Source organism: Phalacrocorax aristotelis, chromosome W, assembly GCF_949628215.1.
Source record: "Phalacrocorax aristotelis chromosome W, bGulAri2.1, whole genome shotgun sequence".
In the NCBI taxonomy this organism is placed as follows: Eukaryota; Metazoa; Chordata; class Aves; order Suliformes; family Phalacrocoracidae; genus Phalacrocorax; species Phalacrocorax aristotelis.
Window position 1 is genome coordinate 24,891,882 of NC_134310.1, and position 21,275 is coordinate 24,913,156.

The following is a 21,275-nucleotide window of genomic DNA, read 5'->3' on the forward strand; positions in this document are numbered from 1 at the left end:
TTTACTAAGAATGACTAAATATTAACAGTGGAAATAAAAAATTATGGCTTCAAAGTCTTAACTATTTGAGCTGAAAGTAATATCATTATCCTATATTGATCTAACACTATGCATTATGATTAAAAGCCTAGAATAGTTATTTTTCTTTTTGAACAAAAAGTGAACTGGGCAAAATATCACTATCTGAAACAATGATATGAAATGGGGATTGAGTGATTATTCTGAAATTTTTAGTACACTTCCTATACTGCTTAAGAATTTCTATAGGGTTTCACATCTCCATAGCACTATTAAAAGACAATTCAAAACCAATTCCATGCCTATCAAGGAGGTAGTATCCCTTACTTTTTAGAAGAAAACAGAAAAATGAAATTTCACTTGAAGCAAGCATACTCAGTGGCAAAGTGTAATTGCAGTATGGTTATGCTCAAAAACCAAAAGTTACAGTATTTTTTTCCTAAAGACTGCAATATTCTCTCTGACATAACTACCAGAAACAAAGCACCTTTTAGCTATAGATACTACTATTTTTGCAAAAGACATTTCCATAACTCCCTTGTGTTTAGAATTTTTTTTTAAGAAAAACTGATTTTGTAATGGGTTCTGCTGTAATTAAAATTAACTTCAATATACAAAACCCCACATTCTTACAGCAGAAACAGAGAGAAAATTTTATTATTATTGGATTACATGCCTGGGCTCCACCTTCTTCCCATAGGCCCTTGATTGCTTAAAAAAACACTTGCATTCCATCCAAATTTAATTCAGTTGTGAGATGTACTCACAATTATGTTTTGTTTTATTTTCAGCTTCTTAGCATAACAGTGGAAGGAAAAGACCTGAACCACTGTGGTATAGCTCCCACTACTGCTTGAAACAATTCCTCCTACTTGATGCATATAGGCAGTTTCTCTGTTTTGTCAGTTTAAGGTGAGAAATCAGACTCCACCAGAAAATTCAGGAAGACTATTTTATGATGGTAAAAGTGAATGACAATCTATAAAATTAGGCTGCATTATCTATATATCTAACAGAAGTGTAAAATATTAAAAAGTTCTGAGGTAATTCACATTATCATATGTATCCACTAAAAATACATTAAACTGAGAAAACAGGTAGCAGGCTATTTGACTCAGACTGTACTTGAACACATCAACAGTCTAATACTGCCAATGAGGAAAAGTCTTGCTCCATCCTATCCCCACTCTTATTCTTCCTTCCTCCCATATACTAAACCTGGCTATACCATCCTATTCCAACCCTAGTGCTAGTTCTGCTACTTGTCAAGCTATTCAATGCACTGATTTAACTCATTAATCTAGCAGAAAACTATGATTTTTTTCTGAGCTTATTTTCTAACATGGTAGAAATGTTAGAAACATTGGAACTCTCAAAACAATCTGCTGAGTGCCAGAACCCACGTAAGTTATATGTATGGAAGCAGGGGGAAAAAACAGGAGGGGGAGAAAGAACAGGGACCTGTCCAGGAAGCATTAATTCGGCTCTTCAAGTTTCATGAAACCATGCTTAAGTTACTATTATGAAATACAATAGTGTTCACAACATACTATAAGGTAATAGTATCAGTCAGTTTATCAAAGAGAATGCTTTTGTTCTCAGAATATATGTTATTAAAGCTGCCTGACAGTTTTCAGTATTTAATATTGTGAAGAGATTGTGATCATTATGAGCAGGACTACTGACAAGATTCTACTACAGTTTCATTTCTTCTGTACCATTTTTGTATCGATTCTATACCATGGTAAGGAAGTTTAACAGACCAAATAATTTGATTTCTAAGGCTAACATAGTTCTATGACCATGTTTACTTTAGGAAACATGTTCCCCTTGCTTCTGCAACATCACGAAGAGCTAGTGATCAAGTTTGCAAGACTACAAGTAAAATATTCTAGAACTGACTGCTTCTTCCTTTTTAAAAGTTATGTTACAGAAATTCAGGGCAACATCTTTTCTAAATTTATGATGTATGTTTTTTTCCCCTCATGGTCTTACTGAGAACCTTTTAACATTAAGATGACCAGACATGTTCACGTAATTCATTTATATAAAAAGATTTTTGTGCCAACTTCATTTAATTTACAAGAGTTTTTAATCCTTGTTTGGTGATTAGTGCCTCATCACGTTCGCTAAGATGAACTTACCTCCTCCCAGACTATTTTGCCAGACTCCCTATTCCACTGATATTTCTTGCAGTTGTTCTTTGCACCTATCCTAGTGCCCCAGTTATGTCTGTGCCACAGCAGGTATACCTCCGAGGCAACTGTGGCCCAAGGATAAATCCATCTTGGAGAAGGTACACCTCAAAGTGTCTGTGGCTGTAGATAAGTCCATGCTGCAGCAGGTACACCTTGAAGCATCAGTGGCTACGCATGAGGCCATGCCGGAGCACCTCAAAATGTGTGGCCATGGATAAGCCCACAACAGAGCAGGCTTACTTCTGGAGGGACTGAAGCCAATGGGGCAAAGCCATGTTGGAGCAGGTATAGCTCTGAAAGCATTAAGGCCCATGCAGAAGGCCACACTGGAACAGGCACACCTTAAAGCGACCGTGGCTCTGGATAAGTCTATGCTGCAGCAGGTGTGCCCCTGGAGAGACTGTGGCTCCTGGGTAAGGCTCCACTTGGAGCAGGTACAACCCTAAAGGACTACAGTCTGTGGATAAGTCCAAACCAGAGCAGGGGCAAGGGGAGGAGTTCATTACAATGTTAAACCTGATGGTCTGCTCCAAATGGACCAGGGGTGGAGACTGTAATGGAAATACCTTTAAATTGTTCTAACCCGGGATTTGAGTTACATATTATGGAAATTACTATATATAGCAGAAACCCCTGGTTGCTAGCCAGGCTGGGAGCAAGGGGAGGAGTTCATTGCAATGTTAAAAACTATAACCTGGCCCAAAGGGGCCAGAGGGTGGAGATTGTAATGGCTATACCTTTAAATTGTTGTAACCTGTGATTTGAGTTGCATGTTATAGGAATTACTACAGCAGGAACCACCCGAACCAATGGGGGACAAGCCTTTCAAGAAGCAGTGCAAGTGCAGCAGTGACCCGACCTGAGCTGGCTTTGGTGCCCAGTAAGTCCACACAACACACCACCTCTCCTGTTCTGAGTGACCACAAGAACAGATGGAGCCCAAAGCCATGGACTAAATGATATCTGTGTATTTTATCAAAGGATGGGAAGACGGGGGGGAAGTTAATGAGGTTGTATTGGATAGTGTGGAACCTGAGCACGATGTAACTGGTATGGAATAAGGGGTGGATACTGTCCCGGTTTCAGCTGGGATAGAGTTAAATTTCTTCATAGTAGCTAGTATGGGGCTATGTTTTGGAGTTTTGCTGGAAACAGTGGTGATAATGTGGAGATGTTTTAGTTGTTGCTAAGTAGCAGTTACACTGGTCAAGGACTTTTTCAGCTGCCCATGCTCTGCCAGGTACACAAGAAGCTGGGAGGGGACACAGCCAGGACGCCTGACCCAAACTGACCAATGGGATATTCCATACCATATGACATCATGCTCAGTATATAAAGCTGGGGGAAGAAGAAGGAAGGGGGGACATTGGGAGTGATGGCGTTTGTCTTCCCAAGTAACCATTATGCATGATGGAGCCCTGCTTTCCTGGAGATGGCTGAACACCTGCCTGCTCGTGGGAAGTAGTGAATGAATTCCTTGTTTTGCTTTGCTTCCACGTGCAGCTTTTGCTTTACCAATTAAACTGTCTTTATCTCAAACCATGAGTTTCCTCACTTTTACTCTTCCGATTCTCTCCCCCGTCCCACCAGGGGGGAGTGAGCAAGCAGCTGCATGGTGCTTGGTTGCTGACTGGGGCTAAACCACCACACCTAGTATTATCTACTCTTCTTTCTTGATGGCAAGAACTGTATGCATCATTTCAGATGAAGTTTCAGCTGTGCTACCCACTCTGCTCCAGACTGCTTTCTTTCCAAACAGTCTAGCTTCCTCAGAGCAACTTCTTGTGAAGTTACCTGTGTATTGACAATATTTCCCTTGCATCAAATAACACGACACACCACACTAATATAAATACTAAGTAAGACTCAAGACCAATCCCTAGGGTATTCCATTGCAATTATTCCTATTCAGTAACTCTTCTAATTCTACTAACCACCTCTGCCAGCTCCTTCTCTACAATTCTTTTACTAATCTTTACTATTACTTAATACTTAAGTAATAATTTTCCATACTGCACCACATCAAGTATTTAAACTCAGTCCCAATAAATAAGACTCCAAAAGACACTGGCACCTGATCAAGTTATTAGAGCAACAATGAAATACAGTATGTCAGATGAGCTATAGTAAAAAAATACATGCATGACTGCAGTAAGCTGTGACCATGTATCTTTCTCCACACTAATCTCCAATTTCACATCAATCTGATTTTCTGGGGACTGAAGGGCCACACTGGCTCACAGTCTTGCAGAATTCATCCCAGAGCAAAGGCCACAGCAAAAATTAGCCTTGTCCATATTGCTGTCTGGTGTACAAAACTCCTTTCACCAAGTAAAATCAAGTGCTCCCGAGACTGGTGCATGTTTTGCTTTGATACTTTGCAAGCTGGACATAAGACTAACACTGCAGCTACTTTTCATGGTATCAACGTTTAATATTGCTGTGTACACTCAGAACTGTGATTCTGAAACAGTATAACACGTAAAAATCTTTTTCCCATTTGCAAATTCTAAGTCCCCATTCCAAAACACTAAGGTATCAGTGTCATTAAGATCTCCCTGCCCAATTCTATACCACAAATTAAGCTATAGTATAGCTTATAAACTCAATTAAACTATAGTATAGCTTTAAAAAAAGTAAATTTAAAAATTCTAGGTAGATATTCAGCTTGGAAAAGTCCAGCCTAAACACTTACATTTGGCTAAGTTGTATTAAAACACCAGCAACAAAAAGTCCACACCCTGAGAAGCAGCTCTCAAAAAGGTGTTAATCATCACTATTCCATATTAGTTATTAAAATAGCTAGATTATTTTATATGTTAGTAATTTTTATTCCCCTTTTCAAAACCCCAAATGTTCAAGAAGCAATTAAAAATATTTTCTGAACCGCACAAAGATCTTCAACAAGGAAACTGTAGCAGTGTTTTTATATAGAAAAAGAAATATGGGCTTCCAAAGTGAAAAAAGATGGCAGCGCACCTAAAATGATTTTAAGTCAGAAGCTGGCTAGGAGGCAGAAAGTGCTGATCAATAGCAATTAATGAAGTATTGGTGTCCACTTAGCAAAACACCATTCTCCAGTTCCAAAACCACACAGGTTTGTCTAATTTAAATAGCTATTTAATATAGGTTTGCAAATGAGCAACATTCTTCCACAAAAAAAAAGCTTGGATGAGAACTTGTATTATAATTAGATCTGAAATAGCAGAATCCTCACTTGTTAGTTACTTTTATATAGTGACACTGACAGAAGGTCTGGATTTCCTGTAATTTATCAGCCCAAGAATGACAGAGAATTATGAGCATTTAAGAAACAAATACTAAATTATTTTCTGGAGAACACTCTGCTCTTGTCCTTTTTCATTTCCAGCTATTGGCCTTCTCTAATAAAGGTGTTCAGGTTGGTTTTTTGTTTTGGTTTGGTTTTTTTAAATAAACTGAAGGTAGAAAGCGTCATTTATTTATTGCACATTAACAATATCAAAAAAATGCAACACTTTGATACAATGCTACCTATTTTGCCAGGTGACTTAAGATTGTAAGATATTTTATTTTCCACATTGGCATATCTGTGAAGTCATGCATTAAGAAACTTAATAAGGTATCTGTAGCAATTACTGTCAGAGGAATAAACTTCCAGAAAAACACAGTCTATTTCCATATAAGTTATACAGCATGTAAAAGGTATATATAGAGGAAAGCACATAAAATATTCCCTATAAGCCTTGCTTTTCATCACACTGATTTAATTTAAAAACAAAAATTAATTGTAATTCATGTGCGCATAAGCCAAAGGAATACAAAAATGCTGATCTCCAGTGCATCTCTGTACTAACAGCCAACATGCACATTAATGCTGTTACTATTCCAGCTCCGTTTAGGGTGATAAACACTGAAAATTCTCTTCCTAGAGGCAAAGGACATGTAATTTTTTTTTAGTTTTCTGAAGAATGCTATATTGATATAGAGTTATGTCATGGTTTTAGGTGGGATAGAGTTAATTTTCTTCACTCTAGCTGGTATAGTGCTGTGCTTTGAAATTAGCATGAAAAAAAACCCTGTTAAGGTAACACACAGATGTTTAGGCTGTTGCTGGGTAGCGCTTATACTAGTCAAGGACATGTCTAGCCTCCCATGCTCTGCTGGGTGCACAAGAAGCTGGGAGGGGAGGGGGCACAGCTAAGAGAGCGGATTCAAACTGACCAAAGGGCTATTCCATATCATGTAACATCATGCCCAGTATGTTAACTGGCAGGAGCTGGCCGGGGGAGGGAGGAAGCAATCGTGGCTCAGGGATGGGCAGCGTCGGTCAGTGGGTGGTGAGCGGTTGTATCATTCATGTTTCTGTGGTTTTTTTCCTTTCCCTTCCTTCTCCATTTTATTATATTAACATTATTGTCATTATTATCATAATCACTATTATTATTATTAATTTATTGTAATCATTAAACTGTGCTTATCTCAACCCACAAGTTCTTTTGCTCGTCTGATTCTCTTCCCCATCCCACAGGGGTGGGGGGGGATGTGAGCGAGCGGCTGCGTGGCGTTCAGTTGCCAGCTGAGGCTGAATCACGACAGTCCATTTTTGGTGCCCAACGTGGGGCCCGAAGGGTTTGAGATAATAACAGTTGCTGGTCACCGCATTGATTCATCTGCTCTCAGTATTAGTTTGTCCAGTCTTTACTACGCCGATTGTAAAGTACATGTTAAAACTTGCTGTTGGTTTTGTCAGTTTGCTGTACTCTGCAGTGATTAGAGATATTTTGCCTAGGAGACTTGTTATTAAAACACTGGCCTTGACTGTTATCGGTTATTTGGGTCTTGCATGGAAGCCGTTACTGTATTTCAGCTACCATCTTATAGAATGTCTCCTCCTTCATTACAACAACTTTTCAGTATCTTGAACATCCTTGGGTAATCAAGATACATCCGTTGATATTGCTCTGGCAGACAGTGTCAGTTCTGTCTAAGGTTAATAAGCAAGTTAAGAATATCATCCAGAGATCTGCCCCAAGGCTCGATAGCTATGCGTGGCAGGGTATGTGGGATAGAATGGGCAAATGCCTAAGACGGTGGGCACCCCCCGTGATGTGGGACTTCACCCCTGAACAAGTGCAGAATACTGAAAAATTAGTAGAATATTTGGAGGAAGTATGTTGTTACCCTGGTAATTCCAGAGAGATACAGATCACTGCAATGTGCTGGGGCCTGGCTCATGCCTATCGAGCCATGTTTAACACTATTCAGTACCCCCAAGGGGAAGAGAAGGTCTCTGGATCTAAAAAGACAAAGACAAGGAAAGCAACGAGCACTTCGGCCACTCAAACCCCCACGACAGACACTGCAGCTACTCAAACCCCAGTCGCCCAGGAATCTTGGAAGTGATTATGGACTGGCCAGAAAGCAAAGACTTTGGAATATCACCAGAGGAGGAGGTCACACGTGCTGAAGAAGTCCCACTGTAAAACAAACTGCCAGAAAAGGAGAAGCAATATGCCCTGTTCACTGATGGGTCCTGTCTTCCTGAGGGAAATCACCAGAGATGAAAGGCTGCTGTATGGAGTCCTACACGACAAGTAGCAGAAACTGCTGAAGGAGAAGGTGAATCGAGCCAGTTTGCAGAGGTAAAGGCCATCCAGCTGGCCTTAGACATTGCGGAACGGGAAAAGTGGCCAGTGCTCTATCTCTATACTGACTCCTGGATGGTGGCAAATGCTCTGTGGGGCTGGCTGCAGCAATGGAAGCAAAGCAACTGGCAGCGCAGAGGCAAACCCATCTGGGCTGCCACATTGTGGCAAGATATTGGTGCCCGGGTAGAGAACCTGGTTGTGAAAGTACGTCATGTGGATGCTCACATCCCCAAAAGCCGGGCCACTGAAGAACATCGAAACAACCAGCAGGTAGATCAGGCTGCCAAGATTGAAGTGGCTGAGGTGGATCTGGACTGGCAACATAAGGGTGAACTATTTCTAGCTCGATGGGCCCATGACACCTCAGGCCATCAAGGGAGAGATGCAACATACAGGTGGGCTCATGATCGAGGGGTGGACTTGACCATGGATGTTATTGCACAGGTTATCCACGAATGTGAAACGTGCGCTGCAATCGAGCAAGCAAAGCAGGTAAAGCCTCTGTGGTATGGGGGACGATGGCTGAAATATAAATATGGGGAGGCCTGGCAGATTGACTATATCACACTCCCACAGACCCGCCAAGGCAAGCACCATGTGCTTACAATGGTGGAAGCAACCACCAGCTGTCTGGAAACATATCCTGTGCCCCGTGCCACTGCCCAGAACACTATCCTGGGTCTCAAAAAACAAGTCCTGTGGCGACATGGCACCCCAGAGAGTATTGAGTCAGACAATGGGACTCATTTCCGCAAGAACCTCATAGACACCTGTGCCAAAGAGCATGGTATTGAGTGGGTGTATCACATCCCCTATTATGCACCAGCCTCTGGAAACATTGAACGGTACAATGGACTGTTAAAATCTACACTGAGAGCAATGGGGGTGGAACATTTAAACACTGGGATACACATTTAGCAAAAGCCACGTGGTTAGTCAACACGAGGGGATCTGCCAATCGAGCTGGCCCTGCCCAGTCAGAAATCCTACATACTGTGGAAGGGGATAGAGTCCCTGTAGTGCACAAAAAAAATATGTTGGGCAAAACAGTTTGGGTTATTCCTGCTTCAGGCAAAGGCAAACCCACTCGTGGGATTGCATTTGCTCGAGGACCTGGGTGCACTTGGTGGGTAATGTGGGAGGATGGAGGAGTCCAGTGTGTGCCTCAAGGGGATTTGATTTTGGGCGAAAACAGCCAATGAACTGAATAATATGCTGCTAATTGCTATATAATGTCGTACGTCATCACTACTATGGTTGCTATATGCCATATCAATGGAATGTTATCATGGTGGGAATCTCCCAATTAATAATAATAGCAAATGAACTTTCAATTGAACCAAGCAAAGTGCAGCAGTGAGAGAACAAGGACTACTAGTGCAGCAGTGATGGACCAAGGACTGACTTCAGCATGCAACAAACCAACACCACACAGAGCACCTCTCTGAAAGACTCTTACAATAGATGGAACCCGAAGTCATGGACTAAAAGAACTCAATGGACGTTTCACAGGCATTTTACAGGGGTGGTCCATAGACTAGGGGAATGATAAATGAAAATCTGTATATCCTGTTAAAGGATCAGAAGGTGGGTAGGGATTATTGAAATTGTATTGGATAGTATGGGACCTGAGCATGATGTAAATGATATGGAATAAGGGGTGGATACTGTCATGGTTTTAGCTGGGATAGAGTTCATTTTCTTCACTCTAGCTGGTATAGTGCAGTGCTTTGAACTTAGCATGGAAAAAAAAATGTTGAGATAACACACAGATATTTTGGGCTGTTGCTGGGTAGCGCTTATACTAGTCAAGGACATGTCCAGCCTCCCATGCTCTGCCGGGTACACAAGAAGCCGGGAGGGGAGGGGGCACAGCTAAGAGAGCGGATTCAAACTGACCAAAGGGATATTCCATATCATGTAACGTCATGCCCAGTATGTTAACTGGGAGGAGCGGGCCGGTGAAGGGAGGAAGCAATCGCGGCTCGGGGACAGGTAGCGTCGGTCGGTGGGTGGTGAGCGGCTGTATCGTTTGTGTTTCTGTGGTTTTTTCCTTTTTTTTCCCCTTTCCCTTCCTTTTCCATTTTATTATATTAACATTATTGTCATTATTCTCATAAACATTATTATTATTGTTTTATTGTAATCATTTAACTGTGCTTATCTCAACCCAAGTTCTTTTGTTCGTCCAATTCTCTTCCCCATTCCACAGGGATGTGAGCGAGCAGCTGCGTGTTCAGTTGCCAATTTTGTCTCTACCTGAACTACCAGCTTCCCGCAAGGAATACGTTTTAGTTGTAATTTCTGAGGTTTTTTTTCATGGAAATGCAGAAGTAATTTTCAGGCTATACAAATATCTTAAACTAAAACAAAACACAACCCAAAACCAACCAACCAAGAAACCCACCAAAACCCCAAAACAACAACAACAACAAAATCCATCCCACACTAATTGAGCCTTATTTCTCAAATTCTAATTTTTAGGAATATTTGAACAGTTTAGCATTAAGGGAACTATATTCGTTGAGACCTAACTGCCAGTTTTCTCAATGTTTCATAGACTATTAGTATCAGAATAGCAAAAAAAACCCCAATTTTGCAGTTTTTCTTTCAGGGATATGAAGACTGAAACAAGTATGACTTAACTCTCCAAAACCTGAAAGCAGCAGTACAATCTGCTGCTGCTTCAGTTTCTAACCTATAAAGAAGCACTACTGAGTAACCGGTCAGATGAAGTTTCAGGTGTGTTAATGGAACCTGGGCAGAGTAAAGTAAAAAACCAAAGTAGTAATAATAATTTTTAAAAAAATCAAATGAGCTTTTTCCCCTAATCATACTTGACAATTAACAACATTAAATGGTGAAATGAAACATTACACTACAGTAAGTTGTATTTTAGAAGACTTCTGTTTTACTAGAGCCCGTCACTCACTACAGGCATAAAATTTTAAAGACTGATTTTATCTTTTTAGAATTTTAATGAAAATTATTATTTCCTATTATTACAGCTTTGTGAACAGAACATTGATTGTAATACAATTCACTAGGCCTGAAGGCATGTACATGTGCAATCCTCTCAAATTCTGTTATATTTTAGCAGTTCCTGGTAACATAGTCTATGGTTTAACTACACATGGCCTAAAAAAGACAGTTCTCTGTAGTAATTTTAAGTTTCCCTTCCTCTTCCTTGTTTCTAAAACATCCTTGCCATCATTCCACTACAAAAAAAATGCTGATTGCTAATGGATAGCTAAACCATATACCATCAATAATGAATATCCTTATGTTTTCAATACACCCTTGCTGTTTATTCATCTTCACATTTAGACTCACTACCTCATTGAAATCCAATCAAATTCTGTGATGTTTTCCTCACTGTACATCACAACATAACTGCAAGAACGGCAGAGGTTGGAAGGGACCTCTGAAGGTCATCTGGGGGTCCAATCCCACTCAAGCAGGGCCACCTAGAGCCAGTTGCCCAGGACCATGTCCAGGCAGCTTTTGAATCTCCACAAGTTCCCTGGGCTCAGTCACCCTCACAGTAAAAAAAAAAAAAAAAAAACCACCACAAAAAAAACACCACCACAACACAAAAACCACTTTCCTGATGTTCAGAGGGAACCTCCTGTGTTTCAGTTTGTGCTTACTGCCTCTGGTCCTGGCATTAGGCACCACTGAAAAGAGCCTGGTTCTGTCCTCTTCGCACCCTTCCTTCAGGTATTTATATACATTAATAAGATCCCCCTGAGCCTTCTCATCTCTAGGCTAAACAGTCCCACCTCTCTCGGCCTTTCCTCATAGGAGGGAGGCTCCAGTCCCTTCATCATCTTTGTGGCCTTTCATTGAACTCTCTCCAGTATGTCCATGTCTCACACTGGGGAGCCCAGAACTGGACACAGGACTCCAGGCATGGCCTCACCGGTGCTGGGTTAGAGAGGAAGGATCAGCTCCCTCAACCTGCTGGCAATACTTTGTCTAACGCAGCCCAGGATGCCATTTGCCTTCTTTGCTGCAAGGGCACATTATTGGCTCAAGTTCAGCTTGGTGTTCACCAGGACCCCCCAGGTCCTTTTCTGCCAAGCTGCTTTCCAGCTGGGTGGCCCCCAGCATATAGTGGTACATGGAGTCATTCCTCCCCAGGTGCTGGACTTTGCACTTCCACCTGTTGAACTTTGATGTTCCTATCAGCCCATCTCTCCAGCCCGTTGAGATCTCTCTGGATGGCAGCACAACCCTCTGGCACATCAGCCGCTGCTCCCAGTTTTGTGTCATCAGCAAATTTGCTGAGAGTACACTCTGCCCCATCACCCAGATGATTAATGAAGATGTTAAACAGGAAAATACTAAAATTGGCAAGTTCTCTATAAAAGGAAAGACACTTTACTAGTACAGAAAATTGTATTCAATTTTTAAAACATTCTATATTTCCTGCCTTAAGCTACTATTTTACTTTTCTAGGTACCAATAATGCAACTACACTTTAACCTACCATTGTTGAATTTAAGTAGCAGACAAAATTTTATACCTAATTTAACACCCCAGATTTAAGCCTATAACCATCAATCCATTTTGAGGTTACAACTATGAAGGATATAACTATACCATTAACAGAAAAGCTTCTCTAACTGCTTGGTTCCTAAAGAAATGAGTCTGATGGAAATTTAAACTAGTTGGCGGACTTCCCTCCTAAAAGTGACAAAGGCTCCTCTGATTAGTGAGGCACCTTTCCTCCCCAATTACCACTACCTCCTCTGTCTCCCCATCATTAGACAACTGCAATAACAGCATGCAGCCCATGTTAAGAAACCCAGAGCCCCTTAGTGCCTAATGTTGACATATCTCCTTTGAGAGTGGGACCTCACTGATTTTGAAAATAAGTATATCAAAATCTTTTTATAAACAGCAGTAACTTACTGAAGGCTTCTTGTGCTAGAACAGCATGTTTAAGATAGCACTTAAGACTAACATTTTGGTACATTTTCACTTCAGAATAAGCCTTAAGTCCTACTCAACATCGTCCCTATCTTCCTGTTGTCCACCAGTACAAGTCTGAATTATGCTTAGTGATACTTTAAGCTTGGGCTAGTAGGCCTGTGTGGATTACAGCCCTAACATCTCTGAAAGACTGAATACTTTTGAAACCAGTATCTAGTTGAAGAGGTAACCAAGGCAGACACTGAAGACAGAAGTTAGAAGTACTAGCAAATGTGAAAAAAAAACTCCACCCCCAAACAATTCTCAGTAGCCAACTTATCCATCCACAGCATTTCACCTACCTTTGTTGTTCTGCACCAGTCTTGAATATCCTGTAACATTGCGTGCTGCACTTGAATGCCAAACTAGCTATAATTGCAAGAGTTCACTTCCATATGGCTGCATCTTAACCTAAATTCGCAGGCACTGTGATTGGCTCTGGACCCTAACTGCTACAATTGCCTTTATCTGTGAAGGCTCACCACACTTAGTAATATTCATACTACTTGATAGCAGTTCAAAGTTAACAGATCACTCCTAACTACCCAAGAACCTCCCATCTGTGACCTGTCTCATTAGAGCAAGGACACAGTATGAACATCACTAAGATGAAACTCAGACACTCAAAGATTTTTATCTTCTTAACATAAACCAAAATCTTAACACAAGGTTAATTGAGACCACCATATTTGCACACTTCTCTATCCAAACATTTTTCAATGTCCCTACCTCTCCATCAGCATCCTTACATTTCAGTCAGCCAACTTTAAAATAAAAGCATAACTATCTTCTCCAGCACTGAATCAGGAATGCTAATATTTTTTACACATAAAAGACAAGCCAATATTAGGTTGCTCATTTCAAACTGAATAGACACAGTGGTTCAGGTGGCCTACAGAACGCACGCGCGCACACACACACACACACAAAGTAAAGAGGACTAGTATCACCAAATTCCACATTGATTTCAGGCTCCTAAAGAGAGGGATTAATACAGTTACTTAAATAAGTAACAGATGAGTTTTGCATTGCACACAGATTTATAACCTTAGGCACCAATACCACCACTAGCAGAAAGTACAAATGTATTTCAATTCAGAGAAATTTCCTGTATCGGTATTTACATAATCTAATGATTCTCTCATTAAGTCACAATGTTATCACCAGGTAGTGCACACAAATAATTTTGAATGAGCAGGGCAGAAGAAAATTTTATGCAGTGACAACACTGAAAGGAACAAGAATGCTTCTAATCCATTATTTACAGGTTTAAAGGGCAGTTAGCTCTTTTGCTGCCTTTCATTAAATATGAAACAATTTAAGATTTCAAATGTACTTTATGAAAACTTGTATTTATAAACTAATAAAAACAGACATCTATTCCCTTTCTTCTAGTCAAGTCAGGGAACTATACTGCTTACACTGTTACAGCAGTAAATACGTTATCAACTCCTACACACAGTATTCATGAACTTACCAAATCCAAGATCTAACATCTGAGCGGCTACCAATCTGGCTTTTATAACTGCTTCAAATATCAGTATTTAATGTTAATACTAGATTCCTTGGACAAATTTTAATTTATCCTTCATGTGAAGGATGAGGGAGTATTTAAATAGCCACCATGGCTGCACATAAACTAGAATCACAGGCAAAGTGATTTCTATGCCAATAGTAGCTTCATCATCTTTTCAACTGTTGATTTTAAGAAGCTATTTCCTTGAACCCAATAATTTGAATACATTGTCCCTTCACTACTATTAATGCAAATTAGAATACTGCCATTTTGAGAAACTGGAATTCCAACAGGGTTTATACTGGTCTACAAGAAGTCTAGAATTAAATACAGAAAATCTTTACTACAAGCACCTTTCAAATATCATTTAGTTAGTATAGCAGATTTTTCTCCTTTGAAATTATTTATCAGAAACTATATTTAAACTCTTCTTTCTGATGCAAAGTTGCTTTGGTTTTTTTTCTTCTGCATGTCTCCAGCTGAAGATTTAACAGTTTCACACTTTAAGTTATTCCACAAAAGGCTTGAATCCTAAAAAGAATTACACAGATTTTTTGCACTTAGCTGAAATAAGTACTGAAATCAACAGGATTCTATATATTATTGTTAGGGAGCACTGACTGAGATTCCTTTAAAGTTGCAGCCAAAAGTTCTCCCAGTGCCTCAGAACTTCTGACAGCCATTTTTTCAAGAGGGAACAAAAAAAAAAAATGTGACTAATAACATGTTCACTATGAAAGTTTCTGTTACTTGCTATAAAAACCACAGCACTAGGACTTCTAAATGGCATGTATCAAAAAACTAAGGTCTTCAGTTTCAAGTGTCTGATTTGCCCTCCTAAAGCAACTTGCTATTTTGAGCAACTTCTTAAAAATCTGGGGATTACTCCTGTGACCAGATTTTGGGGTTTTTTTTGTTTGGGTTTTTTTTTGGGGGGGGGGGGGGGAATATGGGGATTTATGAGACTCACCTATGTATTAACTATGCAGATAAACATCCATTTGTATTCTCTGTTATCCTAGTTTCTAATGACACAGGAATTTTGTTTTTCTATAAACTACTACTTTGAATACTGGTAACAATCTTAGAGAACTTTTTACAATATTAAATCTTTTATTATCTTCCCCTGCCATCACCATCTCTTTTTCAAATATACTGGAGCGGAATATACATGCAGAGTCTTTTACTGAGATGCAAATGGAATAGTGTCTTGCACTTGCGATAGCAAAGGGAAAAGCTTCTTTCAATCAGTTTTTCCATTTTCTCAGGAACGCATTTAGGATTAACTATGAACAGAATTTTGAACTTGAACTTTATTCCCATTATATATGTTTTTATACTGCAATTCAAAAGGAAATTTCAAATTAGCGAGTTGTTCAGGTTATTAAGTCTATAGACCACCTCAGCTCTATAATAAAAGGAATAATTTTAAACTGCAGATATATGGATCTCAGTTTATTTACTTATAAAAAACCCTCTATGCTATTTAGAAACTCCTTCATATCCCATGATCACCCAGTTTCAAATTTCACTATAACTGCCAAGTAAAACAGACATACTGTGAGCACCTAATCTTAAAAGAACTAGAAGGCGAGCTAAGTTTAATCCTCTCCTTTAACTATTATACATTGGAGTAAATGAAAATTCATGTACTTTATGCCAATTTCCAGGAAAGAAAGACTAGATTGGGAGTCATTCCAAGACCCCCATAAAACTCTACATTCCTGAAACTGTCAGACATGTAATTTTGATTAGCTAGTTAACAGTAGCACACACCTGCATTCATTTGTTAATAACCCCTCATATATTTGCTTTATTCTTCTGTTTTTCCCCATTAACCAAGACTTAGGAGTCAAGGAAGGTCTTTATTACAGATCTATGAAACAAATAACATAGATTCAAATGTGGACTTCAAGGTGCTACCCCAATACAAGGCAAAAATATGAAGATATTCCTGATTGTATCTGGTTGTTGCCAAATTAAGTAATTTGATTTCAGAAAAAGACAACAAATACTACCAACTACTTTTTTAACACTCTGATATGCAATTTAAATGCACAAAGAATATAAAGATACAAAGATTTAAGGTAGTATGTCTATACAAGATTTACAGGACCTGCTCCTGGCCTTAAGATATCCAAGTAGAAAATCTTTTTAAAGGGTGCCTGGCCCTCAAAGTACCTTCTCTAGTTTCTGATACATTAATTATAACATTGCTTCAGTGGAATGAGACAGTCCCCTGTACTTTCTGGTGCTTCAGCTCTTCCTTTATCTGTCCAGGCTCCCATGGGTTGGGTTGGCATAATTTTAACCTATGATAAAAAGGATTCCATCCTCCCACGCTGACATAGGGGGAGGCAAAGAATTGGGGAGCAAATCCCACCTTCCCTGAAGATGAAGAAGGGTCCAGCAGCAGCAGATGATAACTCGCTGGTGTTGTTGACTGCAAGTGGCCATTTTAATTTAAGGGCCTTGGGACCTGATGCTGCCGCTAATTCTCCTCCTCCTCCGTGGTGCCCGGCTCCACCTCCCCACCCTCACACCACTGGGGACACAGGGAGGACCTTACCAGGAGGACAAGAAAACACACGCGCGGGCGAGGCAGACAAGCAGAAGCGTCCCAAGCACAACCATCCCGGAGGAGCGGGGTGCAGAAAAAGCCCCCAACACGGGGCGGGGGACGGGAGCAGTCACAGGCACTCAACCCCAAAGGGGCGGGGATATCCCGGTCACGGATACGGGACCGGAGTCGGAGAGGGAAGAGGTGGCTCCGGGGCCAGACAGAGGAAGGGGCGGAGCAAGGAGGGATCGTGGGGGTTACCTATACTGGGCAGCAGCCCCGCTATGGGTGAAACCAAAGTAGTTGCCGGTGGCCATTTTGGCATCTTCTCCCAGCCGGCTGGGCACTGTGGCGACGATAACCAAGAAGCGACAGCGGCGGTGGTGGTCGGGGCCATAACAGGAGGCCCGGCAAGAGAAGGGGGGAGAAAGAGACGAAGGATTAGGAAGATAAGAGGACAGACAAACAGAAAGAGCGCGCGAGCGCCAGGTCAGACACGCCGTCTCAAGAACGCCCTCCCCGTTCCCCCGCCCCGCGCGCGGGCCGCATCCCCTTCCCCTCACGGCCACCCACCCCACGCGCAGGCACAAATAAAGGCCGAGCACCGTTACTTACCATAGGTGAACGAAACTACCGGGCATATAGGAATCATGAGTCCAAGCTCGAAACAACAACTCAACTCTCACCCTCTACTCTCCGCCGCGCTTGCTCCCTTCCCCCTACACACCTAGAGTGACAACGGCGGAGTGCGGCCAGGACGTTGCGCACGCGCGAGACGTGTGAGGGGCTGCTGGGAGTTGTAGTCTGACCCATGACTGCACCCCCTCCACCCAGCCCCCAGAAGAGGGTACTTAGGCTGCGGGAGCCGCCACCACACTTAAGGCGCGAATCCTCATGTGCACATGCGCGGGATGTGCAAGGGCTCTTGGGAGCTGTAGTCCCCGTCCCCGTCCCCGTCCCCGTCCCCGTCCCCGTCCCCGTCCCCGTCCCCGTCGCGAGGGAGAGCTGCTCTCAGAGTAACACGACACGTACGGCCCGCCTGCCCGCTTCCTCCCTCCATTATCTTGTGTTCTGCACCTACGGTCACACCGCACCTGTACCCGTGGACTCATTGCAAAGATAGGGTCGGTTTCTCATTCTTGCCTGCAAAGGCACAACACACCACAGTAGGTAGCTCAACTAACAAATGTAGGTAAAATGGGTCACCACCGCCCTTGCCACATACTGGTATTTCTCCCCATGCGCCGTACTGCACATGTTAATATTTACCAGCTATCCCAAACAAGCACATTGTCAGCTGAAGACTGACATACACAGCAGGTACCTAGTTATCACTCCTGCAAGGCCACAGAGCTACAAGGCCGCACCTGCACCTAGTGCACATATGCAGATGTTGTGGTTTACCCCAGTCAGCAACTGTGCACCACACAGCCACTCCCTCACTGCCTCCACCCCAGTGGGATGGGGGACAGAATCGGAAGGGCAAGAGTAAGAAAACCTGTGTGAAACTGGAAAAGTCCTTGACTAGTATAAGCACTACTTAAACAAAACTTAGCACCTACCTAGCAACAACTAAAACACCAGTGTGTTATCAAAATTATTCTCATCCTAAATCCAAAACACAGCACTATACCACCTACAAGGAAGAAAATTAACTCTATCCCAGCCAAAACCATGACAGTATCCACCCCTTACTCCATACTATTTACGTCATGCTCGGGTCCCATACTATCCAATACAACCTCAATAACCACCACCACCCCTTCCCATCGTTTGATATGATACACAGATATCATTTATCATTCCCTTGGTCTATGGACTACCCCTGTAAAATATCTGTAAAATATCCACAAATTTCCACAAAATATCCACTGAGTTCATTTAGTCCATTACTTTGGGCTTGATATGTCATAACTGTCTTTCAGGGCAGGAGAGATGGTGTGTGTGGTGTTGGATTGTTGCATGCTGAAATCAGTCCTTGTTCCATCACTGTTGCACTTTCCTTGGTTCAATCAAAGTTCATTATTCATACATTTGGGAGATTCCTATTGTGATACCACTGATATGGCTTATAGCAACCTCAGAAGAGATGACATACAATATTATATATGAACTAACATCATACCATTCAGTTCATTGGCTGCTTTCACCCAAAATCAAATCCCATTGAGGTACATATCGGACTTCTCCATCTTCCTGCATCACCCACAAAGTGCATCCAGGTTTTACCATTCTCTCTTGTTATTTTCCTTTTCACTATATTATTACTACTGTTACTGTTTTATTTTAATTACTAAACTGTTCTTATCTCAACCCACGAGTTTTCTTACTTTGGCCCTTCCTATTCTCTCCCCCATCCCACAGGGGTAGGGGGAGTTAGTGAGCAGCTGTGTGGAGCTCAGTTGCTGACCGGGGCTAAACCACCGCCAGTCCCTTTTGCAGCCCAAGGTGGGGCACAAAAGTTTTCAAAAAAATAACAGTTGCTGGTCAGAGCACTGACTCAGCTGTTCTCAGTATTACTTTATCTGATCTGCACAATGCTCTGGTTGTGGCTGTATATGGTAAATACTGGTGCTGGCTTGTGTAGTCTGCTCTGCTCTGCTCTGCAGTGATTAGAGATATTTTGCCTGGGAGATTTGTTATTCAAACACTGTCCTTGAGCTTTACTGGTTATTTGGGTCTTGTATGGAAGCCATTACTGTACTTTGGGTACCACCTCATGGAGACAATTAGCAATTATACCTCCTCCTCTGAGAGGTTTTTTATGGAGGAAATGTAGAATGGCATCTTCGCTACCTTTCACAATGTCTCCTCCTTCATTACAACAACTTTTCAGTGTCTTGAACATCCTTGGGTAATCAAGATACATCTGTTGATATTTCTTTGGCAGATTGTTTCAGTTTTGTCTAAGGTTAATAAGCAATTTAAGAATATCATCCAGAGATCTGCCCCAAGGCTCGATAGCTATGCGTGGCAGGGTGTGTGGGACAGTACGGGCAAATGCCTAAAACAGTGGGCACCCCCAGTGTCTTGGGACTTCACCCCTGAACAAGTGCAGAATCCTGAAAAATTAGAATATTTGAGGAAGTATGTTGTCAACCAGACAATTCCAGAAAGATACAAATCACTGCAAGTGTGCTGGGGCCTGGCCCATGCCTATAGAGCCATGTTCAACAGTACTCAGTACCCTCAAGGGGAACACATGGTCACTGGATCTAAGACAAAGACAAGGAAAGCAACAAGCCCTGTGGCTATGGAAACCCCCATGACAGGCACTGCAGCTGAATCAGAGAATGAACCTGTGCTAGTATCAATCGCCCCTATACACAAGAAGAAATCTTGGAAGGTAAGTTCAACCTGGAAGAGAAAGTCAACTCATTTAGAAAGAGATGATGGAAGAGCAGGGCCATCATGAGGAGAGGAGGAATAGGAGGAAGAACTCATAAATGAGACGGAAACCACCCAATCCCTGTCCTTGAGTGAGCTGCAAGATATGCGAAAGATTTCAGCAGTCATCTATGGGAGCTCATTATCACCTGGCTGCTCCAATACTGGGATAACAGGGCCAGTAGCATGGAATTAGAAAGGAAGGAAGCCAAACAAGTGGGATCCCTTTCTAGGGAAGCGGACATTGACAAAGCAATTGGAGAAGGGGCACAAGTCCGCAGCCTCTGGAGGCAACCCATGTGGCAGAAGCTTGTATGGAGTGCATCATACTCCATGTAATCTCATTGGCAGTACTGGCCTGGAAAGATGAAGAGGCACCAACAGTGGGGTATGTGATTGACAGACTCAGGGGTTATGAAGCTGTTGTGGTTTAGTCAGCAACTCAGCCCCACACAGTCGCTCGCTCACTCCCCCACCGGAGGAATGGGGGAGAGAATCAGAAGGGTAAAGCTCATGTGTTGAGAGAAGAACAGTTTAATAATTAAAATGAAACAATAACAACAGCAGCAATAATGCAACGGAAAGGAAAACAATGAGAGAGGCGGGAAACCCGAGCCAGGGGGAAGGGGGAAATGAACAACCAAAACGAACAGTACCTGCTGCAGCTGCTCACTGCCCGCCGACCCAACACCACCAATCCCCCAGCCACAACTGCCCCCCCCCCCCCCCCCCCCCCACCAATTGCCCTGGTTAATATACTAGTCATGGCAATACATGGTATGGAAGGAACATCCCATTGGCCAGTTAGTGACAGCTGTATTGCCTGTGGCCCCGCCCCTCCAGGCCTCTTGCCCACATGGCAGAGCATGGGAAGCTGGAAAGGTCCCTGACTACTACAGGCACTACAGTGAAGAGAATTAACCCTTTCTCAGCCAAAACCAGCACATTCTCCACCCCTTATTCCATAGCATTTACGCCATGATGTCATG

At 42.0% G+C, this 21,275-nt stretch overlaps 1 protein-coding gene and 1 non-coding gene across 5 annotated transcripts in view; both read right to left on the reverse strand.

Annotated features, from left to right (window-relative positions):
* LOC142049338 (zinc finger RNA-binding protein-like) overlaps window positions 1-17,649 on the reverse strand; it is a 49,860-nt gene extending 32,211 nt beyond the window's left edge. For 3 of the 4 annotated variants that reach the window (XM_075076973.1, XM_075076970.1, XM_075076972.1), the window contains exons 1-2: window positions 17,515-17,634; window positions 17,161-17,245 (exon numbers count right to left, since the gene is read on the reverse strand). In XM_075076973.1, coding sequence (XP_074933074.1) covers window positions 17,161-17,245; window positions 17,515-17,551 — 122 coding nt within the window. In that variant the 5' untranslated portion in view covers window positions 17,552-17,634. Of the gene's footprint in view, window positions 1-17,160; window positions 17,246-17,514 lie in introns of all 4 variants that reach the window. The other variant, XM_075076971.1, reaches the window with a different exon arrangement.
* Window positions 1,764-1,891, reverse strand: LOC142049918 (small nucleolar RNA SNORA66). The gene has a single exon (XR_012657859.1). It is a non-coding gene; the product is annotated as a small nucleolar RNA SNORA66 (small nucleolar RNA).
* Window positions 17,650-21,275: the final 3,626 nt, after the last annotated feature.